Raw genomic sequence first — 18,900 nt, 5'->3', positions numbered from 1 at the left:
TATAACACAGAGACCAAGACAAAGATTCTCAGAATACATTAAAGGCCCTAAGTCTTTTTTTTCGCCCCCAAAAAACCTGCTTTAATGCTAGAAAGATAAGGAATTCAGTGAAGCTTAAGTAACTGATTCGCAGACACAGAGCTAAAATTTGCAACTGCACACTTGATAAAGTTAAAGATTTTTGCCCAGTTCTGGAAGTAGAAGACAAAACCAAAGAGCTCAAATTTTTATTGGACCTTCCTATTGTTAAGATTTAATTTTGCTTGGGGTTTCTTTTAAAATAAATACATATTTTGAATCACATCTTTTGATAATTATTAAACTATTATTATTTTATTTATTTGGTTCCTATTCTCTACTAATCCAGCTACGAAACATTTTTGATGAGGAATTTGAAAGGTTCAAGTGATAGAAAATTATTATAGAATATTTGATGGTAAAAACCACGAACAATACAAAATTTTTTTGTTGCATTAGCAGGGTATATACGTTACACAGAAAATAGTTCTCACACACCCACAAAGAGTCTTAAAAGCTTTAATTAAATCAAATGTATTTAAGAGGCATGCTGGCACAGTGATCCTTTCTATTATTGTGACAATTTCAAATTATTATTTATGATATAAATACCAGTGAATTTCATGATTTGTGACAAAGAATTATACTAATGTTAGGATTTATAGATAAGAATGTTCTTAGCCCCAACTTTAATCAGATACCTATAATCTAAAAAATAGAAGATATGATTGCTGCACTAAACCTGGTATGAGAAAAATATCAAATTCTGTAAGTATCTGTGAGGGACTGAGACCAAGACTGGGCATAATCCCTGGTTTTTATTTACATCATCTGGCAAGGGAAAGATTGAAATGGATAAGAAAAGCAACTTTTTCCCAGGTGTCAAAAAAATGCAGATAGGAAATATTCCGTTAATATCCCTATATATGTCGTTTAGGGGGATCCAAACCGTGGTATATTTTATCACTTCGAAAGGTCATGTATATAAAAATTTTACTGCTCCACATCAAGAGATACTTTGCCACCACTTATCAGATACTCTCTCATTGATAGCTAACCTTCCCTCCATCCACAGGGCCAGGATTGCAGACCATTATGACTCTGAGAGTTGATTACTTACTACATATGGTTCATTTAAACAAAAATCAGGAATGTTCACACATAGAATACAAGATGCTAATTTTGGATCATTTCAATTTCAGAGCATGTTCCCTGTCAGATAGACTAGTGCAGGGATCGGCAACCTTTGGCACGTGGCTCGCCAGGGTAAGCCTCTGGCAGGCGGGCCAGTTTGTTTACCTACCATGTCCACAGGTTCAGCCAACTGTGGCTCACACTGGCCGCGGTTCACCGTCCCAGGCCAATGAGAGCTGCGGGAAGCGGTGCAGGCTGAGTGATGTGCTGACCACTGTTTTCCACAGCCCCCATTTGCCAGGAGCGGCGAACCGCGGCCAGTGGGAGCCGCGATCAGCTGAACCTGAGGACATGGCAGGTAAACAAACTGGCCCGGCCTGTTTGCCAATCTCTGGGCTAGTGCTTTAATTTTACTGTCAAAAGGCAGACTCCTTCAACATTAGTAATCTGCACTTCCAATCATTCCCACTGGAACAACAGACTTTCCTTCTGACAACAGACCATTTTGCAGCTCTACAGAATCAGCTCTTGTATAACATTCATACAGTTCTGATCTGGGGGAAGAAATAGATTAAATGCTGCTCAACAATGAAATTGAGTTGCCTATTAAACAACCCAATCAGCAGTTACTGATTAGAACTAGGCCTGAATTATGCAGCTGAATAAGATTATAACCAAATTTTCAACCAGTGTTCTAAATCTGACAAAGCATTTTGAAAAGTACAGATTTATATGGCTTTTTAGACTGTCCTCCAAGATGTCTCTATTATAACAAATAGCGAAAGAATTTGTTTTAAATACAAATGTTTATTGTCCAGCAAACAATGCAACACCTAGATCTACTGCACAAGTTCTATTTATCTATGCCAAACCACAGAAGAGAGGATGAAAAGCTGCATACCTTAAGAGATAAACCACCTGGCAGCATTGTGGTTCGCTAGTTGTACCATCCGTACAATTCCACATACTCCATTCATCCCAATTCCACTCTATGTAACTCTCCCCCGCATTTTATAACTGATTGTTCACCTACTCTTTCTTTTTTTTTATGACGTGTGTGTGGATTGTTTCTGCTTCTTTGTCGGAACTTAGCTTTAAACTGTATATTTTTAGTAGGGGTTTATTTAATTTATTTGTATTATTTCTGAACTTAATTTTTAGTAACTTCATTTTGGAAGTATTTTGGCTTTGACTTTTTTGCTCATACTTTGTCCATATTTCAAAGTCTAAGGATTTGCCTTCTTTTCTGACAAAATTTGGATTAAACTAGTTTAAGACCTATTTAATATTGAAAGACTGTTCTCAAAAGTTACTTGGATCTATATTACCAGAACCAGTTCAATCATCCCTATTAAGGAAATCAAGATTAACAATGATCATGCACAAAAATGCGTGTGTTTATTCATCAATTTATGCAAGCAACCTCACAAGGCCAATGGGAAATTATCATAGCAAAAAATACACATTGATCTCATCTGGTTGAGATTACACTGCTCTACAGCCAAAATGCTTCTGAAATAAATGTAGTCCAACTTTACTAATTCTGGGTCACTGAGAACGAAAATGATGCTTAAAATTGTTGATTGGCTCTAGTTTTCAAGATATGCTATTGGGTCAGTATATACGACCCTTGACTTGGAAATGGCGGAAGATAAGAGAGTTATAAAGGGAAGGGATCTCAATTTAAACCAGAAATGACTAAAATACATCTTTGACTGGATCTAGGAAAAAATCTATGACTGGGTTTGGACAGTACTTGCTTTTTAGGCAAAACAATGAATGATGCAATCTGAAGCTGGTATTGTGTCATATATGATCTGAATTGCATCATGTTATTCCTAGAAGTCATGGATGATGCAATCATAACAAAGCTTACATCACTCTGCTGAACAAATTGCCCTATATCAGCTTTAGAAATCATACAGTGTCGTGCTCTCTTATTTGTCAGTGTTTGATTTTGCAAAGGGACACATTTCTGTTTAGCCAAAGTGAGCAGAGATGCCTCGTACTTGTGTGAACAGTGCAGATAATTTCTGCTATGTTTGTGGTGAAGTGACTTCTGCATCACAAAAGCGCAGTATAACCACTATGGTTAAGAAAGCCTATCACCTTTCTTTTGGCTGCAAAATTGGAGATCAGGACAAGAGGTGGGCCCCACACATATGCTGCAACACTTGTGCAACAAATCTTGGCCAGTGGTTGAACAGGAAAAGGAAATCTATGCCTTTTGCAGTGCCAATGATTTGGAGAGAGTCAACAGATCATACCAGCAATTGTTACTTCTGCCTGGTGCCTCCAGTTGGGAAAGGTGTGTCAAAGAAGAAAAAGTGGACTGTGCATTATCCAAACATTCCATCAGCTATATGCCCAGTACCCCATGGAGAAGGACTGCCGGTTCCTGATGCACCAGAATCATTCTCACTTGAGTCAGACGAGGAAGAGGAAGAGGATGAAACTTCTGGTCCTGAACCATCAATGTCACAGGACCCACGTTTTCTCCCATCCTCCTCCTCTGAACCACACCTCATAACACAAGGTGAACTGAATGACCTTGTCAAGGATTTGGAACTACCCAAGAGTAAGCCAGAGCTGTTGGGCTCCAGACTACAGCCGTGGAATCTCCTGGCAGGCTATCAGGGCAAATAGAGCCCATCAATGCTTGCAGACTATTGCTGGACAGTGACAAGAGATGCTCCATTTAATGAATACAAGAGACAAGTCAAGAAGCACCGAGTAGACACTGAATAAGACTAAACTATGTACATAATAGTTTTTTGCCTTTTCTTTCATAATAAATTTTATTTATATAACACTTTGGCTGATTTTTAAAGTGTTACATAAACAGGACAGGTGAAATATTATCATGTAAAGCAACCATAAACACATGAAAAGACCTAGGTTTACAATTTATGATTAAAACTCTACTATCTACACAATATACATAGACATAAAATGTAAAAACTTAAATATCTTAGAAACAGTAGCCAATCAGTTGTTTTAATTGTCATATTTGAATTCAGCACATCAAAATACGTAATAAATATCACATTTTATCTCTGAAGCAGACGACTTCTCAAAAATTGTAGACCAGTGTTATAGATGGACATCCTAAAACAAGAACATGTCATTTAACTGAAATGGATATAATACAATTAGCTGTATCCAGTATGTTCCATGCAAAGTGTGCAGGCCATCTGTTTTGGCAATGCCTTACTCTGAAAAAGATATTGGGAATACATGCTAGAGAAAACAAACCATAATACTAGTCATACACTGCAAATTATTCCTGAATTATGTCTATTACATAATAGGGATAAAAAGCAAAACTCAACAAAAGAATGTCTAAAACGGATCAAAGTAAGTAATCCACATCTGTACAAATCCAACTCAAAACCTAGATGTAAAGGATAGATCATATCACTATCTGAAACAACTCTGTATGAGAGTACAAAATAAAGTTTACATTGTAAAGAAGAAATATTTAATTCCCTATGGAGATTATTCCTATCATGTTAATAAGGAAAGGATACTTACCTTCATTCTGCTTTTCTGAATCTTAAAATTTTTTCACTCCTTGATCTCAGCTTCCTAGTGAGAGACAGGTGGAAAACCACAAGCTCTGGAAGTTTTTGGCCCCAAAGAGCAGCAGTTGTGGCAAAGTGCATCTGTCAACTGCCTCCCATCTTGGTGGCCCCGAATTCCCCTGAATCACCACCAATTACGACCAATTTCACTTTAACATTTCAGTCTGATACTAATTCAGCAGGAAATGAAGACTCTGCATAAAACCAAGCTGATCTCACACACACACAAATTTCTTCCAAGGCAGAAAAAAACACATAGATGTAAATACAACACGACTGATTAAAGAAAACTCCTCTGAACTCCTAGGGCAAAGGGGTGTGCGTGTAAGAATCCTGCAAGACGATATCTTCAGAGAAGAAGAATTACACACAATTTTCCCTTCTCTAAAAATACCATCTTTGAAGGAATCTGGGTAATAAGAATCTTGCCACATCTTGTTACAAACCTAGATCCTGAGCTCTCAGGAACAGGGATTGTTTTCATGAACCACTATTCTGAAATAAACAATCACACATGATTGGAAGGTAAGGACATTCTTTAAAGGCTACCTAAAGCACTGCAAAACTGCAATGGGATACAGAGCTGGAGAGGCATCTGACATAGTAGAGTTCACATAAGGAGCTACTTTGCTGTCTATGGTCAAGAACAAACTGAGTAGAAAGTTCAAGGCCAAAACACCTTGAGAAGCGTGGGCAATATATGCATCACTTGAAGTAACTGAGACCAAGTAGTGAGAATCCTGCACAGGCGGTTTCTTTGCAGAAAGCATTTTTATACAGATTGCTACATCTCCCCTTGTATTCAGTTTTCTTTTGTTTTGTTCTTCACTTCTTTTCCCTTCATATTCAATTATAATTTAACTATACTTTGCACTGTTTATATGTACAATACCTTATTGTATTACACTTGTCTTAATTGAATTTTTATGTACCTTTTCCTTATTCAAATCATATAAGGATAAAAGTTATTAAAAAGCATTGTGATATTTGAATCACTAGATTTAATTTCTTTTAGAAATATGTATCTATCAAATACTGCATTACTGATTTTAAAAAGATTAAAGCGGATCACTCCTTACACTGACCCATCTTAGGCTGCTGTTTAGCAAATAATTTTGGCTCTCATTCTACAACCAACTCTATATGAGCATAAGGTTCACCCCTTATACAAGAAAATGCAGCATCACGGCCTCTATTTCACTCAGACTATTTAATTAAATGTTGAGACTTGTCAGTTAAAATATGGCAAGAAATTTGGGAAAAATAATCTGGAAGAATTATTTCAAAAGATTATTATTTAAAAATAATACAATAAAAAAACAATGTTGATATTAGCAATTTACATAAGAGCAAAACTGCAAAAAAGTACTTGGCATCACAGACTTTGATTGTCCTGGAAATCATCCAGATCTGGACCATCACTAGATTTGATATAATGATCTACCAAAAAAACACAATGAATAGGGCCCTACCAAATACACAGCTATGAAAAATGCGCCACAGACCGTGAAAACTAGTCTTATGTACTTTTATCCTATACTATACAGATTTTACTGGGGAGACCAGAGTTTCTCAAACTGGGGGTCCTGTCCCAAAAGGGAGTTGCAGGGGGGTCACAAGGTTGTTTTAGGGGGATCGCAGTATTGCCACACTTACTTCTACGCTACCTTCAGAGCTGGATGGCTGAAGAGGTGGCTGTTGGTCGGGCATCCAGCTCTGAAAGCAGTGCCCTACCAGCAGCAGTGCTGAAGGATGGCAATACTATACCATGTCATGCCATGCCATCTTTTTTTTTTTGCTCTGCTGCCTTCAGAGTTCGGCGGCTGGAGAGTGGCAGCTGCTGACTGAGGGCCCAGCTCTGCAAGCAGCAGCAGCAGCAGCTCCACGTTCAGAGCTGGGATCCCAGCCAGCAGCCACCGCTTTCCAGTTGTCCAGCTCTGAAGGCAGTGCCGCTGCCAGCAGCAGCACAGAAGGGTAGCAGTACCGCAGCTCCTCCTACAAAAATTCTGTGACCACCCACAACTCCTTTTTGGGTCAGGACCTCTATAATTACAACACCGTGAAATTTCAGATTTAAACAGCTGAAATAATGAAATTTATGATGATTTTTAAAACATCATGACCATGAAATTTGCCAAAATGGGTCATGAATTTGGTAGGGTCCTAACAATAAAATAATATGTCTGATCTTTTCCCTTTCTGGCACATCACTTCTGTAAGATCATCTCCCCAGCAATTTGGTTTGTATGGTGCAATGTAGGAATGCACATATAAGAGAAAACTCTATAATAGTGGGAATTTTAGAAGTGCCTAATCATCTTTAGATCTGTGCTCCTAAATCATTTGGATACTTTTGAAAATCCTATCCTTAGTTTTTTAATGTATATCTCCTGAGGATCTGTTTTTCAGAGAGAGATGCAATTGGGATTAATTTTTTAAATATTATGTTTATATTCTTTTCCAGTGATCAGACATTGTATATTCTGAAGGTGGCTCAGTAGGAAAGATGAAATTGTGGTTGATTTCTCAATCAAGAAAAGTGATTTCCTTATTTTCACAAATACTCTTAAATTCGTAAGAAACAGATTGACGTAAAAATGTGAGCATATGTTTTGTGAAAGAGCTCAGTAGCCAATGGAGTATCTACACAAAGCAAGCAAGCAATGTGCACAAATCCATGTTATAGGAAAAGATACTCTCAACACATATGAAATGAATACCTACTGTATATTTCCTGGTATGATCTGCAGTTGAAGTATCAACACATTAACATTAAAGTAAAGCAACACTATAGAAAAAACATTAGCAAATCTTACCTGTCGAATTATACTTTTTACGCAACGGATAGGAAGGCCTTGATAGTTGGACTTGATTATCCATTTTAAGAGATGATGTCCAAGAACTTCAAAGACCATACAGACATCTGGGATTTAAATAAGGATAATCTGCAAAGTAACTTCTTATTTAGCTCAACCATAATACTTTTATGCACTTTAGCTAAAGTGCCCATCGTCCCTTCAAAAATATAGTCCTCATGAACAGAATGAAAATCATAGCATCATAGAAATGCAGGGCTGGCAGTGACCTTGAAAGGTCATCTAGTCTGTCCACCCAAGCTGAGACAGGATTATGTATACTTAGATCATCTCTGACAGGTGTTTGTCTAACTTGTTCTTAAAAAACTCCAGTGACAGGGATTCCACAACCTCCCTCAATAACTATTCCAGTACTTAACTATCCTTATAGAAAGAAAGCTTTCCTAATATCTAACCTAAATCTCCCTTGCTGCAGTTTAAGTCCATTACTTCTTGTCCTATCCTCATGGGCATGGGGAACAACTGATCACCATCCTCTTTCTAACAGCCCTTAGCATATTTGAAGACTTATCAGGTTCCGGCTCAGACTTCTTTTCTTAAGACTAAACATGGCCATTTTTAACATTTCATCACAGACTATGTTTTCTAAACCTTTTATTATTTTTATTGCTCCATTCTGGACTCTCCCCAGTTTCTCCACATCTTTCTTAAAGTGTGGTCCTCAAAACTGGGCACAATTCTCCACATGAGGCCTCATCAGTTCCACTCTACTGTGCACAATTACCTCCTATGTCTGACGTATGACATTCTTGATAATATACCTCAGAATTATATCAGTCTTTTGCAAAGGTGTCATATTGCTGGCTCATATTCAGTTTGTGAAATCCCTAGATCCTATTCTGCAGTACTACCATCTAGCCAGTTATTTCCCATTTTTTAGTTGTGCATTTGATTTTCCTTTCTATGTGTAGTCTTTGCTCTCGTCATTACTGAATTTCATCTAATTGATTTCAGACAATTCTCCAATTTATCAAGGTCATTTTCAATTCTACTCTTCTCCTTTAAAGTCCTCCCAGCTTGGTGTCATTTGCAAATGTTATAAGTGAACTCTCCACTACATCATCCAAGTTATTATATTTGAATAGTACTAGATCCAGGACCCCACTAGACATGTCCTCCCAGTTTGACTGCAAACTATCAATAACTACTCTTGGAATATGTTTTTTCAACTACATTAGTTGTGGACCCTTCTTCTAGTAAATGCAGCTAGACCACATTTGCCTAGTTTGCTTATGAGAATGTCATGTGGGACTGTCAAAAGTCTTGCTAAAATCAAGATTTATTGTGTTGATTATTTCCCCCCATCCACTAGGCCAGAAACCCTGTCAAAGAAGGGAATTAGGTTGGTTTAGCATGATTTGTTGTTGACAAATCCATATTGGCTACTACTTATCACTCTATGATCCTCTAGGATACTACTTAGCAAGGGTACAGGACCCTTGGGACTGGAATCTTGTCCTATCCAGGCTCATGGGTCCGCCCTTCGAACCCGTGGCTTCCTGTTCTCTCCTGCTTCTCCCCTGGAAAGTTTATTTCTTGGTCTCCATAGCATCGACCCACAGAGCCGCCCTATACAGCCCTCTACAAGGACAAGGTCCAGCTGTGCCTGCACTCAGTGTTTCTGCCCAAAGTAGTTTCCCAGTTTTATATTGGTCAGGACATACACTTACCAGTTTTCTGTCCCAACCATCATGCAAGAGATGAGGAATGCAGGCTGCACTCCCTGGACATCAGATGGGTGCTGGCCTTCTATACACATAGAACAAAGCCCTTCCATAAGTCAATGCAGTTGTTCGTCGCTGTTGCAGATAGGATGAAAGATTGCCCAATGTCTGCCCAGAGAATCTCGTCCTGGATCACAGCCCACATCCATTATTGCTATGAGCTGGCAACGGTGCCTCTGCCGGCGATTGTGACAGCACATTCGACTAGGGCACAGGCATAATTGGCAGCCTTCCTGGAACAGGGACCAATCCAAGAGATCTATCGGGCTGCTACCTGGCGGAGACCTGTGCTCTCTCAGCACCAGGGGAGTCTGGGAGGACGATGGTGCTGGGAGGGGTTTGGATCCCATCCCACCCCCGAGAGTCAAAGGCGGACCTTTTAAGAGGCTAGTGGTTCCAACTGGAGAGGCATGAACACATGGCTCAGGAGTGGCCTGGCCCAGATCCCTTACTAGATGACCCCAGGCCTTCTTCCTCAGTGCCGGAGAGTTGTGCTTTTTCGTTTTCTTCTTAAACACCGGTGATGGGGATTGGAGCCGGATACAGCCTGGTGCCAGCAGCCCGGTGCACACAGAGGCCGAGGCGCTTGGTGCGACCTGGCAGGACGGCTCATAAGCAGGGTGAAAGGCAGACTCCATCAGGAGAGCCGTCAAACAAATGTCATGCTCCCTCTGTGTTCTGGGACGAAAGTTCTACAGAACTGGCACTGATTCATGATGTGCAATTCCCACAAACACTTAAGACAGCTGCTATGGGGGTCACTCACAGGAATAGGCCTGTTGCAGTCCACGCAGGGCTTAAAACCAGGAGAGTGGGGCATACCCCGCCTGGGCTGAACTCCCCATTGGGACTCTAACGTCTAACTATCAATTATACTTAACAACTACATAACTAATTACTGTAAATGAACTATTTACAAAGGCCCTAAGACTCAAAGTCAGTAAAACAAGAAAAACCGCTAGCCCCTGATAAGCAAGGAAAGGTGCTCCGACCAACCATCCCAGGTGGTAAGAAGGAACTGAGAGGGCATAGGGCTGGCAGTGCCTCATACACCACTGCATGAGCGCAGCACTCCAGAAGGTGCCACAGCTGACCCTACGGATACTGCTAAGGCAAAAATCTCCGACGACCACGCACGTGGGTGCGCACACGTGTAGCATGGAATGGACATGAGCAAAACATCTCGAAGAACAACAGTTACGAAAGATAGTTTACCGTTTTTTTGGCTACTACTTATCACCCTATTATCCTCTAGGTCAGGGGTTGGCAACCTATGGCACGTGTGCCAAAGACGGCATGCGAGCCAGTTTTTAATGGCATGCTGGAGCCTGCCGAGGCTCTAGCATGCCATTAAAAATTCTGCCCAGCCTGGTCCACTGTCCTCTGCTCCACCACAGGGGCAGGGAGCAGGGAGCAGAAGGATAGCCATGCGCATGGGGTGAACAAATGGCCCCACTCTCCCAGCACTGCAAGCCGCAGGGTCCGTGCTCCCGGGCCGAGCGCAGTAAGCTGCCGGCCCCTCCCCCGCCTTCTCACCTCTCCTGGAGCCCAGCCACCACGCGCAGCGCTCTGGGGGTTGGGGCTGCGCACTCCCGCGGGGAAGCATTTGGCTCCGTGGGGAGACAGAAACACTCCCTGCCCAACTGGAGCTCTGCCACCGCTGCCGCATGCAGAGCTCTAAGGGGCGGGGCTGTGTGCTCCGTGGAGCAGTGTATCTAGCTGTGTGTGGAGCCTCATGGTAAGGGGCCTAGGGCTGGGGGGGTTGGATAAGGGGTGGGGGCAGTCAGGGGACAGGGAGCAGGGTAGGTTGGATGGGGGTGGGATCCTGGGTGGTGATGGCTAGAGGCGGGGGTCTCTGCAGGGGGCAGTCAGGGAGCAGGAGGGGTTGGATGGGGCATGGGAGTCCCAGGGTTTGTGATGGGGCAGGGGACAGGGAGCAAGGAGGGTACTGGGGGGGCAGTTAAGGTGGGGGGGTCTCTGGAGGGGGTGATCAGGGGACAAGGAGCTGGGGGAGTTGTATGAGTTGGGAGTTCTGGGGGCCCTGTCAGGAGACAGGGGTGTGAAGAGGGGTTAGGACAGTCTGGGAGCAGGGTGGGCTTGGATAGGCATGGGAGTCCCGGGGGTCTGGCTGGGGACAGGGGGGTGTGGATAAGGGTCGAGGGAATCAGGGGACAGGTAGGGGGTAGGGTCCAGTCCAGGGACAAAGAACAGGGAGGCTTAGATGGGGGTGGGGTCCTGGGGGGCAATTGTCCCAGGAGAGGGTAGTCAGGGGACAAGGAGCAGGGGGGTTGGGAGTTCTTCGGGGGGCAGTCACCCAGCCCTCTCCCCTGAGCCCTGACCCCCCCTCACACCACACCCTCTGCCCTGAGCCCCCAACACACCCCAGCAGCCCCTGCCCTGAGCCCTGTACCTCCCTCATACATAACCAGCCCTCTGCTTGACTCCATCTCCCCCCTACTACCCCAGCCCTGACTCCAGCCCTCCGCCCCAAGCCCTCTGGGTCCCGGCCACCAGCCCCGCACAGCCCGCTGCTGGTCTGGGGTTCTGGCTGATGGCCCCTTGCCAGCCGGGGTCACGGCCGCAGGCCTCACTCAGCCCACTGCCGACCTAGGTGAACAGAACCCCAGACCAGCAGCGGGCTAGGCGGGCTGGCAGTGTAAGTTCAACATTTTAATATCATTTTGAATGAAGCTTCTTAAACATTTTGAAAACCTTGTTTATTTTACAATACAACACTAGTTTAGTTATATAATATATAGACTTACAGAGAGAGACCTTCTAAAAAACATAAAAATATATTACCGGCACGGGAAACCTTAAATTAGAGTGAATAAATGAAGACTTGGCACACCGCTTCTGAAAGGTTGCTGACCCCTGCTCTAGGTGCTTTCAAACTGATTCTTTAACTGATAAAAATATAATGCAAGTCTCAGTCTTGTAAACATAACTTCATGCTCAATATTAAGCACGAGTAGTCTGATTTCAATGGGATTACTCCGATGCTTAAAGTTAACATGAACATAAATATCTGCAAAATCAGGCCCTAAATGATTAACCAGATAATCAAAATGTTAATGATGCAATTTTTGTCAATTATCTTTAAAATAACTACAATACCACCATTCCACTGGAAATGGTATGTTCTACCAGTAAAAGATTAACTAGTAGCTATGTTTAAAAAAAGAAAATGAAGGAAATTCTTTTTTCATTTTCACTGTAGAACAGTAAAAATAAAATTTCTAAATGTATCCCTTATTTATAGTGTATTTTATTATTTAGAATCATAGAATCATAGGGTTAGAAGGGACCACAAGGGTAATCTGCTCTAACCCCCTGCCAAGATGCAGGATTTGTTGTGTTTAAACCATCCAAGACAGATGGCTATCCAGCTGCCTCTTGAAAACCTCCAGTGAAGGAGCTTCCACAACCTCCCTAGGCAGTCTGCTCCATTGTCCCAGGGTTCTTGTAATTAGGAAGTTTTTCCTGAGATTTAATCTAAATCTGCTATGTTGCAGTTTGAACCCACTGCCTCTTGTCCTGTCCTCCATGACAAGTGAACTTTTCTCGATCTTTTTTATGGCAGCCTTTCAAATATTTGAAGAAGGCTATCATGTCCCCCCTTAATCGCCTCTTTTCCAAACTAAACACACTCAAGTTCCTTCAGCCTTTGCCCATATCGCTTGCATTCCATTCCTTTGATTATCTTTGTCACTTGCCTCTGAATCCACTCTAGTTTCTCTACATCCTTTCTTTACACTGTTGACCAAAACTGGACACGGTACTCCAGCTGAGGCCTAACCAGTGTCAATCACATAAAAATAGATGTGTCTCCCTGCCAACCACCACTTTAGGAAACACTTTTTTTCTTAAAACTCTCTCGGAACATCCAAAGCAGAGAACTATATTAATGCAGCCTTATGGTTGAGAATACCAACCCATAAAAACCATAATTCAGCCACTTTAAAATGTATAAGTATACCTCTACCTCGATATAATGCTGTCCTCGGGAGCCAAAAAATCTTACCGCATTATAGGTAAAACCGCATTATATCAAACTTGCTTTGATCCACTGAAGTGCACAGCCCCACTCCCCTGGAGTGCTGCTTTACTGCGGTATATCCAAATTTGTGTTATATCGGGTCGTGTTATATTGGGGTAGAGGTGTAGTAACAAAAATACTACCCAGAAGTAACAAACAAATTTTGGCAACACATTTTATATAAACATTTATCACAACTCTAAGAAAAACTATTATTTTATTCAGACACATTAATGACATTGACCCTGATAATCCAACCCACCCCGCACATACAGAGCCATAAGCACACTGACTTTGATGTATTAGCACTGGGGTCTGCCATATCAAGCTAGTTGTTGGATCAGAGCCATAGATAATTACATTAGCTCTTTACATCAACTTTACCTCTTCAAAACGCTTCATAAACAATAATTAATTAATCTTCAAAATATTCCTTTGAAGTAGTAGTTAATATTTTACCTTAATTTTATAGATTAAGATTTAGCTATAGATGTTAAGTGACTCATCCAAGGCCACAGAGTGGGCCAACAACAGAGTCAGTATCAGAACTCCAAAGTTCTTGTCTTTCACCATCACGCTTGCTTAATCTACTAAACAATGCTGAGTCCATGGTACTATTACTGCTATTTATTTTTAAAATAGAACAAATAGTAGGAAAAATATGCATTATCAATACAATAGAATCACACCAAAATATTTTTTGGAGGGATGGAGAGAAGTTGATGCCTTATCAAAAATAATGTTCAACAAAATTATATGTAATATACATTAACTACTGCTCGCAGATTCCCATTTATAAAAGAATATAGTACTGTTTCCTAATAAGGATGTCTTAGGACATAGTTACCTTTATATCTAGTTATCTCAAAATGTCTTTTCTAACACACATTACTCTTAAAGTTTATAATGGCACACAGTGAATTTTTATAAAATTTACTTCTCTTGAAACAGTTTCATTCTATTGTCACTATCTTGTATGTCTTATGTAACAGTGATAACACATTATGATGAGCGCTTCTAAATGCAAATATTTGAAGTGACAATCTTTAAGATATCTTAGAGATGAAGACCTCACTAAATATTAATAAAAACTAGGGCTGTCAATAATAGAATACCATTTATTTAAATTTTTTTGATGTTTTCTACATTTTCAAATATATTGATTTCAATTACAACACAAAATATAAAGTATATAGTGCTCACTTCATATTTATTTTTTATTACAAATACTTGCACTGCAAAAAGCGAAAAAAAAAATATTTTTCAATTCACCTGATACATGTACTGTAGTACAATCTCTTTATCATGAAGATTGAACTTACAAATGTAGAATTATGTACAAATAAACCTGCATTCAAAAATTAAAAAATGTAAAACTTTAGAGCCTACAAGTCCACTCAGTCTTACTTCAGTCAATCACTCAGACAAACAAGTTCAGTTAAATCTGCAGGAGATAATGCTGCTCACTTCTTGTTTACAATATCATCTGAAAGTGAAAATAGGTATTCACATGGCACCATTGTAGCGGGCATTGCAAGATATTTACGTGCCAGATGCGCTAAAGATTCATACGTTCCTTCATGCTTCAACCATCATTCCAGAGGACATGCGTCCATGTTGATGTCAGGTTCTGCTCATTAATGATCCAAAGCAGAGCAGACAGATGCATGTTCATTTTCATTATCTGAGTCAGTTGCTACCAGCTGATCTTCTTTTTTGTTGGTTCATGTTTTGTAGTTTTCACATCACAGTGTTGCTCTTTTAAGATTTCAGAAAGCATTCTCCACATCTCATTCCTCTAAGATTTTGGATGGCACTTCAGATTCTTATACCTTGGGTCAAGTGCTGCAGCTATTTTTAGAAATATCACATTGGTACCTTCTTCGCATTTTGTCAAATCTGCAGTGAAAGTGTTCTTAAAATGAACGTATGCTGGGTCATCATCCGAGATTGCTATAACACAAAATATATGGGAGAATGTGGGTAAAACAGAACAGGAGACATACATTTCTCCCCCCAAGAAGTTCAGTCACAAGTTTAATTAATGCATTATTTTTTTTAACGTGCACCATCAGCATGGAAGCTTGTCCTCTGGAATGGTGGCCAAGGCATGAAGCGGCATACGAAAGTTTAGCATATCCGCACGTAAATATCTTGCAACGCCAGCTACAAAAGTGCCATGCCAACGTCTGTTCTCACTTTCAGGTGACATTGTAAATAAGAAGCAGGCAGCAATATCTCCTGTAAATGTAAACAAACTTCTTTGGGTTAGCGATTGGTTGAACAAGAAGTAGGACCAAGTGGACTTGTAGGCTCTAAAGGTTTACATTGTTTTAATTTTGAGTGCAGTGATATAACAAAAAAACTACATTTGTAAGTTACCCTCTCACTGTAAAGAGATTGCGCTTAAGTACCTGTATGAGGTGAATTGAAAAATACTATTTCTTTTGTTTATCATTTTTACAGGGCAAATATTTGTAATCAAAAATAATAATATAAAGTGAGCACTGTACACTTTGTATTCTGTGTTGTAATAGAAATTAATATATTTGAAAATGTAGAAAAACATCTACAAATACTTAATACATTTCAATTGGTATCCTACTGTTTAACGGTGCAATTAATCGTGATTAATTTTTTTAACGCGGTTAATTTTTTTTAGTTAATCACGTGAGTTATCTGCAATTAATCGACAGCCCTAATAAAAACCTCTCGTGACGGCACAAAAATAAGCAAAAGCCTCTAGTCACAGTGCAAGAATCTTACCACACCATTTTCACTGAAAGTGAATGTTCTTTATTTTAATGTAGCGTTTCAATGACTTCAGACTAACAGTTAGCTTTTGTGAAAGGTACACTGTAAGTAGTACTCTGGCTTTGTCAGCTCAAAGTGTTTTAGTTGTTGGTTTGTTTTGTGGGGGAGAGGAACCAAACATACCATGCTAAGTCTGGACATAGTATAAAATTAGTATGATTAATGATATTTAACACATTAAAAAGAGCTTTTCATCTATAAAGTAAATTTACATATACCTGAAAATTATTAATAGCGTAAAAAACATTGGGAAAATCCTTTCCTACACAGTAAACAAAGGAAATACTTATACTCATCTTTTAAATCAATTTGTCTTTCTATTTTCTGTTCTTAAGGCAAAACTTATTTAAAAATTTAATCTGAGCAACGAGAACAATAAGTAAGTCAAAGACTCTTATTAAAGATAATTTAAATGAACCTGCACGTAGTACAGCTGTCAGCTCTAGGCAGCACTTTACCATCCTCTTGAAAGCCAACAATAGCAATTGCAAGCTAAAGCCAAAGTGTCTTATGCTTCAGTCATACCATTGTTTATTTAATTGCTTTATAAAGATACTTCTAAATAGGCATCTATGCACCATGCAACAAAGCCAATACATAATGTTATGATAATTTATTTTTATTACAATAGCATCTGAAGCCCTAATCAGTGACCAGAGCCCACTGTTTTAAGCACTGTGCAGACATTCAAGCAAAATGACAGTTTCTGCCTTAAAGAGATTGCAATCTTATGTCAAGACACAACAGTAGGACAAACAAGATAAATTCCCAATTAATACACATAATAAGAATGAAATAGGTTAGACAATGTAAACATCCAGAAACAAAGGAAGGGACAAAAAGGCAGCCTGCCAAAACAATGCCCTTAAGACAGTTAAAAAGGAACTCCTGCATACCAACTCCATATAAAAGTTCCACACCCATAGACACTTCCACAAAGAAGTCCTGAGCCAAACTGAAGTAGAGTTTGGCTCATAGTAAACTTGCACAGCCCATTGTAACTCCCAGGAAAGGACACAGAGCCAGGAAGTGATTGCTTAGGTACTGCTCTGACATCTCAGAATCTAGCACAGAATACAGTGGGAAGATAAGTACCCCGCTCACTCCCATCAAACAGAATAGATTGTGCAACTGCTGAAGCCTCCAAATCAATTTGAAGTACAAGCTCATTAGGAGCATGTTACCATACTTTAGCCTGGATGGACAAAGAAATGGATAACTGACAAGTAGCATGTGACCTTACAGAAATAGGCAGTATTTCCAGATGTAAAAGCCACTCTTGACCAATGCTAAGAAAGAGTCAATGGTGACACCCACAATTCCATACTTACTTCCTTAATAAGCATGCATAAGCCACTATTAAACACTTCATGGTGCTTCCCCAACCCACACATACCACCTCTATACTACCTGGTCTGAGTTTTAACTCTCTCTCTATCATCCAAACAATGCTGGCCGGACAAAATGGTTCAAAATGGGTCAACAGGAAAGGAGGCAAGAGGTACCTAATTAGCATACTGTTACTACATCCTCCGTCTCCCTGTGACTGCCTCAGCATGCAACATGAAAAGCAAGTGGGATGGGATGAAATCTGTACATACACCTCTCTCTAGGGAAGATTTTAGGTAAAGACAGATGTGTTCACAGCCACTTTCTGAATCCTCTCCTCAAGAACAAATACAGAAAATCAAGAGCAGATCCATCTGATGCATGCCAGCCTCATCATCAACACCTACTTAAACTGTAAGTTCTCAGGGACAGACACTGTTTCTTTGTTCTGTGTTTGTTCAGAACTGAGCACAACGGGGTCCTGATCCATGACTATAGTTCTTAGGCGCTATGGTAATACACACGACAAGAACAACAGAAGGTCAATGACATCTGAGACTGCTGAAAGATGAGAAGATTACTCATCCTGTGCAGTAACAAAGATTCTTTGAGATGTGTGCGCCTATAGATGCTTCACTGTAGGTGTGACCCCCTGTGCCTGGGATTGGAGATCTTCAATACCAGTGCCCGCCGGGCCACACGTCCTTTCCCCCATTTTGTGTTGTGAAAGGCATCTATATAGCGCTGTGTGCTCCAACCGCCCTCAGTTCCTTCTCTACAACAGAATCTACGTTTGAACTCCAAAGCAAAGGAAAAGAGGACAGGTAGTGGAGCACCCACAAGGACAAGCATCTTGAAGAACCTCAATTACTGCACAGGGTGAGTAACCTTCTGTTCTTCAAGTACTTTCCCTATGGGTGCTCAACTTTAGGTGACTGGCGAGCAATGCCCTTAGATGGAAGGCTGGGGCTTTAGAATGACGTCTACCAAAGATGATAGGACAGCACATCCTAGCAGGGCATTTGATGCCGCGCTCTGAGTAATAGCATATTGTTGGCTAAAAGTCTCCGTGGATATCCAGGTGGCCACTTTGCAAATGTTAGTAATCGGCATGATGTTTATAAAGGCAATCGAGGTGGACAGCAAGCAAGTGGAATGAGTTTGAGTTCTAGATGGGGTTGCAGTTTGCGCTGTTGGTTGCAAAGATGGATGCACTCCAAGATCCATTTGGAAAGACATTGTTTGGATATAGTTGATCCCTTTGATCTTTCAGTAACAGAAAGGAATAAGCATGGTGATTGATTGAAAGATTTAGTTCTGTCAAGATAAAAGGCTAATACTCCTCTGACACCCAAGGAACATAGTGTGGCTTCATGTTGGTT

At 40.5% G+C, this 18,900-nt stretch overlaps 1 protein-coding gene across 1 annotated transcript in view; it reads right to left on the bottom strand.

Moving 5' to 3' along the window:
• The window catches only part of SRPK2 (SRSF protein kinase 2), a 330,240-nt gene that overhangs the window by 103,232 nt on the left and 208,108 nt on the right, over positions 1 to 18,900 (bottom strand). The window contains 1 exon segment of the mRNA XM_030552625.1: positions 7,553 to 7,659. Within this exon segment, the coding sequence (XP_030408485.1) occupies positions 7,553 to 7,659 (107 nt within the window).

The sequence above is a fragment of the Gopherus evgoodei genome, chromosome 1 (assembly GCF_007399415.2).
Source record: "Gopherus evgoodei ecotype Sinaloan lineage chromosome 1, rGopEvg1_v1.p, whole genome shotgun sequence".
NCBI lineage: Eukaryota > Metazoa > Chordata > Testudines > Testudinidae > Gopherus > Gopherus evgoodei.
The sequence above is the reverse complement of the archived record's forward strand: the minus strand, read 5'-3'. Positions and strand labels throughout refer to the sequence as shown.